This window comes from Danio rerio, chromosome 8 (genome assembly GCF_052040795.2).
Source record: "Danio rerio strain M-AB ecotype USA chromosome 8, GRCz13ab, whole genome shotgun sequence".
NCBI classification, from domain to species: Eukaryota; Metazoa; Chordata; class Actinopteri; order Cypriniformes; family Danionidae; genus Danio; species Danio rerio.
This window is the reverse complement of record NC_141028.1, coordinates 49,598,430-49,611,379: the sequence shown is the minus strand read 5'-3', so window position 1 is coordinate 49,611,379 and position 12,950 is coordinate 49,598,430. Positions and strand designations below refer to the sequence as shown.

The 12,950-nt window shown below is 34.6% G+C and overlaps 1 protein-coding gene across 4 annotated transcripts in view; it reads left to right on the top strand.

Annotated features, from left to right (window-relative positions):
- adgrd1 (adhesion G protein-coupled receptor D1) overlaps positions 1–12,950 on the top strand; it is a 113,786-nt gene that overhangs the window by 9,414 nt on the left and 91,422 nt on the right. For all 4 annotated transcript variants that reach the window (XR_015498408.1, XM_087265303.1, XM_087265302.1 and 1 more), the window contains 2 exons: positions 4,533–4,790; positions 11,060–11,133. Coding sequence is in view for 3 of the 4 variants with exons in the window: in XM_087265303.1 (XP_087121429.1) it covers positions 4,533–4,790; positions 11,060–11,133 (332 nt within the window). In the remaining variant the exon portion in view is untranslated. The remainder of the gene's footprint in view (positions 1–4,532; positions 4,791–11,059; positions 11,134–12,950) is intronic.

Sequence of the window (12,950 nt, the reverse complement as noted above, 5' to 3'; positions counted from 1 at the left end):
AGAATAAACTTTCTCTGTTGAGCTTGACAGAGTGGTTTACACTTGTATCTGACTGTGAAAAGAAAAGGAAGCGGGAGTGAAAAGGTGACAAATCATTCAGCTCCCTAGAAAATAATCAATACGGTTTTTCAGTCATTTGGGGAATTATGTAATTTCAGCAATGCATTTGCAGTTTTGTTGTTTTTGCTTCTCTAACTTTCAAAACATTTGGTTTGGTTTGGATTGATGTTGAGTCTGGTGATTGTACGTGTACACTTAAGAAATAATTTTTGCTGCTTGTTCAAGCTACATATTAAAAATGAGCTGAATCAGCACAGTTCCTGAGTTTTTGGGGGAACATCTTAACCCTCTACCGCAGTGGTTTATTATTATCATATTATTATATGACAATAATAATAATAATGACAACTGACAACTAATGGTGGGCAAACTTTTTAGACCCGAGGGCCACATCAAGTTTTGCAAACCAAGTGAAGGGCCACATGTAAAATCCTTCAAAAAATAAGTTTTGATTATAGTGGCAGTATCCATGGACCATGTAATATCAGACAGAAACATGTCACATTAACACAAAACAGGTTTTTAAAAAATAGTTATTATTGAGTCAAATTTACAAGTCAAATTAATTTGCACCGCTATTTATATTTATCATTACTTATCAATCATCAAAAAACAATAAAATAAGCCCTTTAAAATAAAATAATAGTAATAATAATAATAATGACAATTGACAACTAATCGTAATTAACACTATTGTGTTTTCTCTCTCTGAAAGCAGTAATGACTGATATGTATAGCCAAACGTTTCACTCCTGCAGCAAATATTTTTAAAATATATTGAATAAAATTTGGCTAATTGACATTTTAAACCATTTAACTAATTTAATCCGTCAAAATTCTTGCTGTTGATCAAAATGAGCATCACTAAACTGGAGCAAAGAGGTCGACTCGACCGCAGAGGAACGATCTGTTGGTGCTGCAGTCGGTCAGAGCAGTTTTCACTGGACAGCTCGGAGAGAAGATGCAGTTACCTCCCCAGATGAGGAACACAGCAGCTGTTTTACCTCAGCATTCTGCATCAGGATTTCTTGTATGAGATCAGCTTGAATCAAGTTACGTGTGTAAAAGGATGTGAGATTAAACAACTCGCCCGGTCATGGCAGCAAGTTGCGAACATTGTGTCGCTTTTACACACTGTGAAAAAACAACACAGGCTCATTGTGAAACTGTGCCCAAATACATTTCTGGAGGGCGGAATTATGTAGTTAGAGCTACATATGCATCTTTAAAATGAATGCTACGGTGTGGTATGATGCCGCTGACAGCTTCTGTTTCTTTTAGCACTACCAGCTGACCACTTACCTCCTTGTGGAACACTTTTCTGCTGTTGCCAAGTGGCTTGCCACGTATGTTGGCAGAGTTGAGAGACAAGGAGGAATTAACCGCGATGACAGTATTCGAGTGCGATGAAGAACGGTTTAAGAAAGCGGTTAATACAAAAACAAAAGCCAAAAAATTAAATAAACAAGTAAATTACAGGGTGAGAATGTGGTCAAATCTGAAAATGTGATAAAAATCAGGCTGCCGCGAGGACTTTTCTGTTCCTGGATTGCTTTTGAAAACACTGTCGGTTGTATTTAGGGAAGGCGGTTGGCCGGTCAATCGGTACTTTTGAAAACATTATCGGTTGGATTTAGGGAAGGGGTTTTTTTCTTCACGCAAGAACAGCAGGTGCGATTACACTCGCAAGAGAAGTTTGAGATCTGAGAGTGCACAGTGGCCTCTGGTGGATTCCTGAAAACAAAAACCTTTTGGAACGTATTTGGGGCTATCCACAAATGTATACAGGGGTACGGATTAATAATGAGCCTGAGTTGTGAGGTAATGAGCCACCACCATCTCTATGATAGTGTTGTTGAACTGAGAGTTGTCCTCTCACACGCTCTCTCTATTGTGACAAAACAATGCACTGAACCCCCCTGAAAAAACCTGAGAAAATCACATGTACATTTGCTCAATACTTTGTTGATGCACCTTTGGCAGCAATTACAGCCTCAAGTCTATTTGAATAGGATGCCACAAGCTTGACACACTTGTCTTTGGGAATTTTTGCCCATTACTCTTTGCTCTACCTCACAAGCTCTATCAGGTTGGATGGGAAGCGACAGTGTACTGCCATTTGCAGATCTCTCCAGAGATGTTCAATAGGATTTAGGTCTGGGCTCTCGCTGGGCCACTTAAGGACATTCACTGAGTTGTTGTGAAGCCACTCCATTTATGTTTTGACGGTGTGTTTTGAGTCATTGTCCTGCTGGATGATGAACCGTTGCCCCAGTCTGAGGTTAAGAGTACTCTGAAGCAGGTTTTCATTCAGGATGTCTCTGTACATTGCTGCATTTATCTTTCCCTCTATTCTGACTAGTCTTCCAGTTTCTGCTGCTGAAAAACATCCCCACAGCATGATGCTGCTACCACCATGCTTCACTGTAGGGATGGTATTAGCCTGGTAATAAGCGGTGCCTGGTTTTCTCCAAACGTAACGCCTAGCATTCACTTTAAAGTGTTCCATTTTAATCTCATCAGACCAGAGAATTATGTTTCTCATGATCTGAGAGTCCTTCAGAAGCCTTTGGGCAAATCCCAGGTGGGGAGTGTCTCCGTCTGGCTACTCTACCATGCAGGCCTGATTGGTGGATTGCTGCACAGATGGTTGTCCTTCTGTAAGGTTCACTTCTCTCCACAGAAGAACACTGGAGCTCAGACTGAGTGACCATTGGGTAATTGATCACCTCCCTGACTAAGGCCCTTCTCCCCCAATCACTCAGCTAAGATAGAGCTCTAGGAAGAGTCCTGGTGGTTAAACATCTTCCACTTACGGATGATGGAGGCCACTGTGCACATTAAAACTTTCAGAGCAACAGAATTTATTACGTAACCTTTCTCAGCCTTGTGCCTTGATACAATCCTGTCTCGGATGTCTACATACAATTCCTTTGTCTTCATGCTTGGTTTGTGTATTGGCATGCACTGTCAACCCTGGGACTTTATATAGACAGGTGTATGCCTTTTTAAATCATGTCCAATTAACTGAATTTACCACAGGTGAACTCCTATTAGGCTGCTGAAACATCTCAAGAAGGATCAGTGGAAACAGAATGTACCTGAGCTCAATTAAACAATTTAGAGCTTCACAAAGGCAAAGGCTGTGAATACTTATGTACATGTGATCTTTCAGGTATTTTATTTTTAATACATTTGCAACAATTTCAAAATATTTTTTTCACATTGTCATTATGGGGTATTGTGTTTTTTTTATGAGATTGTATGTAAATCATTTCACAACAAATGTGATATGCTGATACATATTGTCATATTAGTATGGTCACACATAACTCTGACAGTCACATCATGTTGCAAAAATTTAAGTAGAGGTCTGTATACGTCATCTAAAGCTATGGAAGGATGTAATAATGTCTTGTCAGAGGCACAACATAAAGTAAAGGTATATCTGTGTAGTCCAAGCAAACATCTCTTGGTCGTTTGAGAACGAGACCAAAAAGTGATGTGCACTTCTGTCTATAGTGCATTGTTTTTTTTAAACAAAGCTGCAACAATTTAATGTATGTTAAAAGCTGTTAGCTGGTTATCTGACAAAATAATCTTATTTCTATTTTTGTTTTACTTTTTTAAAAATGGTTCTACTTTGTTTCAGCTGACAGCAAAAACTTGAGTGTTTATTAAAAAATAATATTTTGAAAGAAAAAAATTATGATATAGTATTGATTTAGTATCAGTATCATGATATTTAATTTCGGTATCATATTGAAGTGGCGTCGCGATGACAGTTGGTAGCACGATCTCTGGTTCGAGCCCCAGCTAAGTCAGTTGGTATTTCTGTGTGGAGTTTGCATGTTGCTCACGTGGGTTTTGTCCAGGTGCTCCGGTTTCGAAGCCAAAGAGAAAATGAATAATTCGTATTGAAATTAAAACTTCGGTATTGTGACAACACTATGATGTCATGGTCCACTAACAATATGAATCGCCAATTTTTGGAGTTTATGTGTACAACATTTACCAAAAACATCTAGACAAACAAAAAGCAGGATATACTGGAAACCAAACTAAGAGTGTGAACACACCCTAAGACTAAAACATGTATTACGAAAACATGAACCAATTTCTTAAAAACAGAGAGAGAGACTTAGCTGGATGATGTGATGAGACAATCCTCATGTGCCATTTTATTCCTGAACAGATGAAATGAGCCATTGACAGCTGAACTCTTGAGTTTCTTTATTCCATGTCTTATTGGCTTTATTAAAAGGTGATGAAATTCATTCCACATGCTGCCTCCAGCTCTTCGTTTCTGTTCATTTTAAACTTCTATTTAATGGACCTTGACACCATGAGTGAATCTGGCAATCGTATCAATATTATCTCTTTTTCCAAGCTGTTAAAACATCTGTGTGTGCATGTTTGAAATTTCATTTGCTCATTATCCTTGTCTCCTGTCATCTCTGCTCTTTATCTAGGGCCCTACTGGACACATGTGCTCTTCACTTGGACCCAAGCAGAGGGGTTAAAGGTCTACATTAATGGGACGTTCAATGTCGGAGACCCCACAGGAAAGATTGCACCGAACTATGGTGATCAATATGCCGACCTGGTCATTGGCACAGGAAACTTTGGGACATACAAGCAGTATGCCAAAGGGGCCTTTGATGAATTTGTGATTTGGGAGAGGGCCCTGTCCCCTCAGGATATCTGGATGTACTATAAAGCAGCCATTGGTAAGTTATTACAAAGCTTATCATCTTCTTGATTATATAAAGTTGAAGCCACCCTCTGATTTTTTTCCTTTTTTAAATATTTCCTAAAATGCTGTTTAACAGAGCAGGGAAATTTTCACAGTATGTCTGATAATATTATTTTTTTTTTTGGAGAAAGTTTTATTTGTTTTATTTCGGCTGGAATAACAGCAGTTTTAAATTTTTTAAACATCATTTTAAAGTCAAAGTTATTAGCCCCTTTAAGCAATTGTTCTTTCGATACTCTATAGATCAAACTATCGTTATACAGTAACTTGCCTAATTACCCTAACCTGCCTAGTTAAGCTAATTAACCTAATTAAGCCTTTAAATGTCGCTTTAAGTTGTATAGAAGTGTCATGAAAAATATCTAGTGAAATATTATTCACTGTCATCATGGCAAAGATAAAATAAATCAGTTAAGAAATGAGTTATTAAAACTATTATGTTTAGAAATGTGTTGAAAAAAATCTTTTCTTCCTTAAACAAATTGGGGGGGGCTAGTAATTCTGACTTCAACTGTATCGGTTTATTTCTTAGTTTCTCAGCCATCATTTGTGCCAGCTATGTGTTCTCTGCAGTTGCCTTTGTAGGGGTTTCCCAAATTAGCTTCACTTGGTGTTTGGTGTGTTTGGCTTGTGCCAGCTTGTCTTTTAGCAGATGGTAGATCTCAATGTTTTTCGATATATTCTGCTTTAAGACTATTCTTGGTCAATTATGTTTGTCTTTATTTGTTCCTATCAATTTAGCCATTTTAATTGAACAATTAAGCCACTATTGAATGTAGGATTTTTATAAAGGAAATGGCACCTTTTACACAGTATTACCGGTAAATATCTGGAAAATTTCCGGAACGACTTTACCAGCATTTTTAAAAGGACCTGTTCACACATGATCTCTTTCTGGAAAATTGCCAGTAGTTTTCCGGAAAAGTCTATGTATAATACACCCACAATAAGATGCAAAATGTGTTTGGCACGATTTGTTGCTATTTTCAGACTAACGCAACCCCAATTTTCACGCTTTGGGCCACATTGTTTAAGTACCAAATCCATTTGCACCACTTTGTGGAGTCATGGGTGTGCCGGTCAATAAAGAAGAGGTGTGTTAAGGCGCAATGTTGGAGAATTGCTATTTTGAAGAAATGAAAAAGACTGCGCCATTGACCAACTGGAAGCAGGTCTACAGTCCAGTGCAGAGCGTGTTATGTGCCTATGCAGGTCCAAACGCTTAAAACACACATGATATATAGCAATATACAAATATCTTTACATGTAAAAAAAAAATAAAGGGTTAAAATGTTACAAAAAATTATTATTTACTACACAAAAAAACACTGCTTCCATGTCTTCTTCATGTCAGGGAGCTTTATTCAGTTTATTCATGACAATTTGCGTTTGTATAATGTTATTAATATTAGCAGTATTATTTATTATATGCATATTTATATTTGTTGTAATAAAAATAAGTTTAGATTTGTCCACCTGTCGGGTTTTGGAGACGTTTGCATCACCACATGGGGCATACGAATGGGATGTGTGTTTGGATATAACTCATTCGTTTGCTGGAAATTAGAACTGAATTTAGAAATTATTTTAAAACAAATCTTTGCACTTAACAGACTAAATTAAATATATAAGCTATTGAATGTCTTCAGTGGGGTGTACAACACCATTTCTTTATCCACAAATGTAAAGGAGTAAAGTAAAGAGTAAAAGTAAAGCAAAGAGAAAGTAAAGGGGCCGCTGCAGGTGGTCTATTTAACTGTTTTCTTGCTAGTGAAGCGTTCAGTTTTTCTACTTACAAAGTCCACCATGTAAATAGTAAATGCACAATGGCGCATGTTATGCTCAAAACACATCCGTCACTCATTGAATAAGAGAATAAGCACAACCCTGTTAGACCAGGCTTAAAATAGTAAAATCCGGACAATCCCTTAATACTTTTGCGCCATGCGCTTTAGACTTTACGCCTAAATCATTAAAATAGAGCCCTGTATATATGAAACACGCTACTGTATATAGTAAAATATGCATTTGCACTAAAAAGAGATTTTTAATTTTACATTAGATTGCTTAATTCTTTTTAGGGCAGTAATTTATTTTTTATAATAAATGTATTATTTCAACTTTAATAGATACGTTGTCCAAAAGTGAGATTAAAGATATTCATAATTTTACTATTTTAAGTTGTGTCTTGAGTAAAGAGTAGGCAAAAGAGAAGGATTTAAAGGATCAAATGAATAAAAGAAAAGAAAAAAATATATTTTTATCATTACAGGAATAACTTATTTTAAAAAAAGAAATTTTAAGTAAAAATTAAGTAAAACTTTTATATTATAACATTCACTATTACAGCTATTATAAATTATTATTATTATTATTATTGTTACTATTATTATTAATTTTGTTGTTGTTGTTGTTAATATTATTATTATTATTATTATTATTATTATTATTTAATTAGTGTTTTTTTATTTATTAAAATCTAAATAAATCTTGTTAAATATTAACCATACGCTTTGACCCCAACATGTTGAATGGTATATAGCACAAGTTTTTGTTGATGTTTCCTTGTTGGTAATCACGGTAAAATGTTGTGCTGATAAGAAACATCTGTGATGAAACATCTTGCTTTTCTTCCATTATCTCTGAAGTTATTACGCAGCATGCAGGTTATTATAGAGAGGAAGAAGCATTTGAAGGCAATTTCCTCCACTGTTCCACATTCCACCAGTGCTCAAGCCTACCACACTGAAACACACAGTTAAAATACCATCATATGTTTGTTCTTGAGCATGTGTCCTCAAAGACAGTTTTGTTGGCTTTGCTTGTAACCACACATATCTTTACCTTATTTGTATGTAGCAGCGGGATGAGTTTTATATCAGGCGTTTTGTTTCCTTTTAAACTGTTTGGAGTCTCATTTGGGCAGTTGGGTTAAGCTCCAATAAGGCTGCAAAGGGTGTTGTTCATTAATAACAGAGACCAGATCACTGAGGTCTTTAACACCTGGAAAAAGCTTTGTGTTAGCATTCACGTTAATCTAAGGCTGGGATAAATTTAAAAGATTTGCTCTCCACTAATGTTTTTTTTTTTTTCTCAACAAAATAGTTTAATTATGATGAACATCATTACTATAGTTTGTGTTTAACCCCTATGATGTTTTCATCTACTCTGGGGTGATTTTGAGTCTTAATTTGGTCTCAACATTTTTTGTGTTTCAGAAAATAAAATGTTATTTTGGTGACAAAAATTATTTTTGATCCATATTTTGAAAAAATGGTTTGACATTTTTCAAAAACTAAACAATACACTGTAAGCAAATTCATTGCTCTTTCGTTATGTTAGTGGCTGTTTTTGCCACATTGACTTCCTTTATAATGACTTTTTGGATTGCAAAGCCATGGCATTTAATCATGCATTCTTGGTTGTAGGTGGTTTTCCCTGTTGGAAAGAGGTCAAATTTGTCATTTTTACTGTTGATTATCATTTGGCACCATTAGCCCTTTAGATAGGTCTTTTGTGGATTGAAATCATTTTGAGATCTTTAGTATAGCTTAAAAATTTGGAAAAAGGGTCAAGAATAGTTTTGGAATCAAATCTTGAATCTCAGAACTGGAATTGGACTGTTTCTAAAGTCCCCAAAGACTTAAAATCTATTTTGACATCAAAGAACTTTGCTACTGTTTTATTTAACTATTTCGAAACAGTCTGCATTATTTACAACTCTAGCCTATATCGATACAGTTGACTTGACAGTGTTATAAATGTACCACTGTGTAAGAAATATATATATTTTAAGTACTTTATTTTAAGGTTTATATGTGATTTTTTCACCGACTTCAACAGAGTGCAAAAATCTTGATAGTTCTGTGGGTCTCATCTATCAAATCTGATCTTTATTTTGTATTTTCTATTGGATTCAAGTTAGGTGATTGGCTGGGTCATTCTACAGCTTGATTTTTTTTCTCTGAAACCATTTGAGAGTGTCCTTGGCTGTGTTTTGGATCATTGTCTTGCTAAAATTCCCACTGTGGTTTCATCTTCATCATCCTGATAATATAGATGTTGGACTGAAGCAGCTGATATTAATTTACAATAACGAAAGGCAGAGGGTTGCTGAATATCTACTGAGAGATTTCAACTGCTGTCTGGGCTTTTACTGCCTTTATACACCTATTTTCCTTCACACTGTATGTTTAATACTTTTTCCTGTGTCAGTTCATTTATTACTCTTAACTTCATTTGTTTTATATTAGACTTGTTTTCTTTTCATATATAGATTTATTTGGTTGTTTTCAATATCTGGCGAACATTTCAAGTCAACAGCACTTTTAGAAATATGTTTTTCAGTGAAAAATTGTGATAAATAGCGATAGATGTAGATATACACAGAACAAAAAAGAACAAACATAGGCTCATACTGGACGATATAAATATTTTCACAGATATCATATTAGAAATCCAGTTTTGGAATGAAGCATGTAAAGGTGATTTCAAATTCTTAGTTTTTTTTAGACACAACCATGCCTTGCATTAAAGACTCTTACATTGTTCGAGGGAGAGAAGATGTATGTTGTGAGAGGACAAAGTTGGCAAGTTCGATTTTCGGTAGAAAAGTTCTGCTATAAATCTTGAAGTATCAGCTGTGTTAGAAATATTGTGATGATACTGATTAACACAAGCGATACCATTCATTACATTATTACATTTTCACACAAAAAAATTAAATTGATTATAAAAAAAAAAAAGCTTAAAATCCAGAATTTATATTATATTTGATGAAGTTTTTACATAATTTACAATGCTATTGCTAAATAATGCTGGTTATTACTTTAGTTTTTTTGATTTTATAAAGTGATTAGCTGAAGGAAAGGGGAAAATGCATTGCTTTCATGCCAAATTAAACTTTTACTTAAAATTTAGATCCAAAAAAACTTTGATGATGATAATGACTATTTAGATTAATCTTAGCCACCTCAGAGGAGGTATTGGCCACCAATTCAGAAACTGCTCTCAGAGTACTGATTGTTAGCCTCTGTTAGGGATAAAGACCTTTTGTTATTGTTAAAAAAAAGCATGTTGTTTTTGAAGAGAAAATCTAGTGTTGTTTTGCACAGGTCCAGCTGTAATAGTCTGTAATGAGGGGCAGAGTACAGAGTCATTAGAGAGCTGCTTTGCCAGGGGCTCTATAAACCAGACTCACTGTAACTGACATTCATCTGCCTTTCCAGCAGGTGTGAAGTATTTGTTCCGTGAGATGGAGTAAACTTGTTTAGAGCTCTTTAGATCAGGGCTTCTGTACATTTAGATATTTTTACAGAAATCTTGCATTAAAAGAAAATTGTGCCTATTTAAAAAATACAAAAAAAAAACAAGTTACATGTAAATCTGTAAAAGAAAACATGTGCAATGTGTCCAAAAAACACTTTCTAAATTTTGTTTAGTTTGTTTGTTTTTTACACTTCTACTAACATAGATTCATCTGGTCATTCATTTGATAAATCATAACTACGAAACAATTATTAGTTTTTAGGATTAGGAGATTTTTTTTTTTTTTGTAAGAATTGTAACCATTTAATTGTAATTAATTTAATTAATAATTATTTTTGGTGGAATATGTCACATTAAAGAAAAAACAAAATAACAAAAAGAAAAATACAATACACACAAAAAAAATATTCTCAGCACATAAATACAAAACAAACCCTGATATCTCAATATATAAATATATAATTATTATTCTTATTCATATTATTTATTTATTTATTTATTTATTTATTTATTTATTTATTTATTTATTTATTATTTATTTGGCCTGCAGTGCACAAAAACATTATTTTTTATTTAAATTTGACAATTTTTAAAAGTAAAAGTTTATTTAAAAGTATTTTAACATTTTATAATATTTTTAATAGCAAATTTTTTAAGTCCAATAAAATGAAATTATGTTAAGTATATATATATATATATATATATATATATATTGTGTTAAGTATATTTTATATATTGTCCTGGTGGTCCATATCTAGTTTTGAACAGGTTTAAATTTTGCTTTTACATTAACTCTGACAAAAGTATGACAAAAACAAACAAATAAAAACTTTTTCCAGACAGATGCGCAAGGGCTGCACCTTTTAATTACCATTTTTTATTTATTATTTTTAAAAATTCTGACAAAATTTTGATAAATATATTGAATGTATTTTCCTTCTTGTAAAAGCTTTGCGTTTATTTTTGTAACCACAGGAGAAAATATGATGTCCACCTTCCCAACCGAAGCATCCATCAATGTCACTGCTGCCACAGATACAGAGTTACAGGTAAATTCTTCTGATCTGAAGTCAGTTATTATGACTGTGCTTTCTAAATCTGTTTCTGTGAGCCTAGACTGGAGTCTCCAAGCCAGAGGAGTGTAGAAAGATAACAGCAGAATAAAACTTCATCACCAATTGCTCAAAATTCCAAGGTTATCTAAGAGATTTCACAGGGCAAACTAAATATTTTTCAAAACACTGCAACTTTGTGTGAGCGAGTGACTTAGTTTGACTAATGTATGTAAATGCAAACACATTTGTAATGAGGGTAGGCACTAACCTGTCTCATTTCTCTTTCAACGAAAGTAAAGAAAAATAAGAGCTTGGGGTGAATTGGCCAGTGTGTCATTACGAAACATGTTTGTCTTTGGTTTCTGCTTCTTGATTAATCGAGTTCACTAAAACCACCACAAATACATAATGGGATTTCTCACTCGTCAGCCTTAATCAAAACCATCCAAGTGTGCCTTGATTAACAACAATGAAGCCTCTCTTTGGAGTTTTAAGAGTTTAAGCCCAATAACAAAATAACCCATTTATAACGATTAAAGTTTAAGATGATACTTTTTGTATATTCCAGCTAATTGCTATATAGATACATAATATACATAAAAAAAATTCAACAAGGTTTTCCTAACTTTTTTTTGTATTACGGATTTAAGGATATTGGTTTTTTTGTGCTATTTTGAGTTGATGTTTATGCTTTTTAATTTGTTTATAAAGTTACTGTCATGAGAAAAAACACAGTCACCATCGTAACTGCGTAAATTGGGGAATTTTGCTTGCACAATATAACATCAGGGCTACTACAATGATCGAATTTAATACCCCAGATTTTACTGTATGCAGAGAAAACCAGCTAAAAAGAAGCACAGTGCAATGTAAAATGTGAACAGCCTTAAACTGGCATACTAGAAACATTTAAAACTCTGCTTAAATCCATTTCAGTATATGGAGAAGAGCAGTCGCTCAGTCCAGCAGCAGTACACTCAGACCGCTGACTTCATTTGAATGCTAGTAAATTAAGTTGGGCATTCAAGACAGTGACATATCCTCTAAAGACTCTCAGCGGTGTTTGACACACCTCTTTTTACAAGTTCTCAATCTGTCTGCTTGGACTTCTTCCCTCAGCTGTAATTAAATGAAGGAATGAGCATACACAGACAGACAAACACACACACACACACACATGAACACACACAACAGGGCCTCCCCAGACTACACCTTACACACCCTTGGACGATTAGGTGTTATGAAGCTGACACAGAAGTCGCTTTGGGATGTCCATGTACGCACAGACACACAAACACACACACACATACACACCCTTGGCAGATTTACAAGAGCTCAGCAGGAAATGAGGTGGAGGCTGAAGCCGTAAACACAAACAAATTCAGCTCTTTTGGAACTATTGTTTCCCCTCGGACTCTGAGGAAATGGAAAGAAATGAAAGATTAAGCGCTCACGCACATCAAAACACTGGCCGTTATTGAGTACAGAGCTCTCAAGTACAAGACAAGTAGAAAATTGAGGCAGAAAGGAGATGCAAGATTTTCCATAATGACTACTTTTAGGGTTTGGGTGGCTGAATAACACTTTAAACCAGAGATGCCAAAAGGGACCAAAGTTGGCCCATAATAACCTTTGATTTGGCCCCCCATCCCATCTGAGAAGAGATGGGGATGGTTTAGGTTTATTATCATTTCCAATTTAATGTTACCTTTTAATTGTTTGCTTTATTGATAAACTGCAAAAAAAACGACTAAAATTAAATTTTTCGATTAAAAAGCTGTCGTTTAGTTTACATACATCCTGTCACTCGA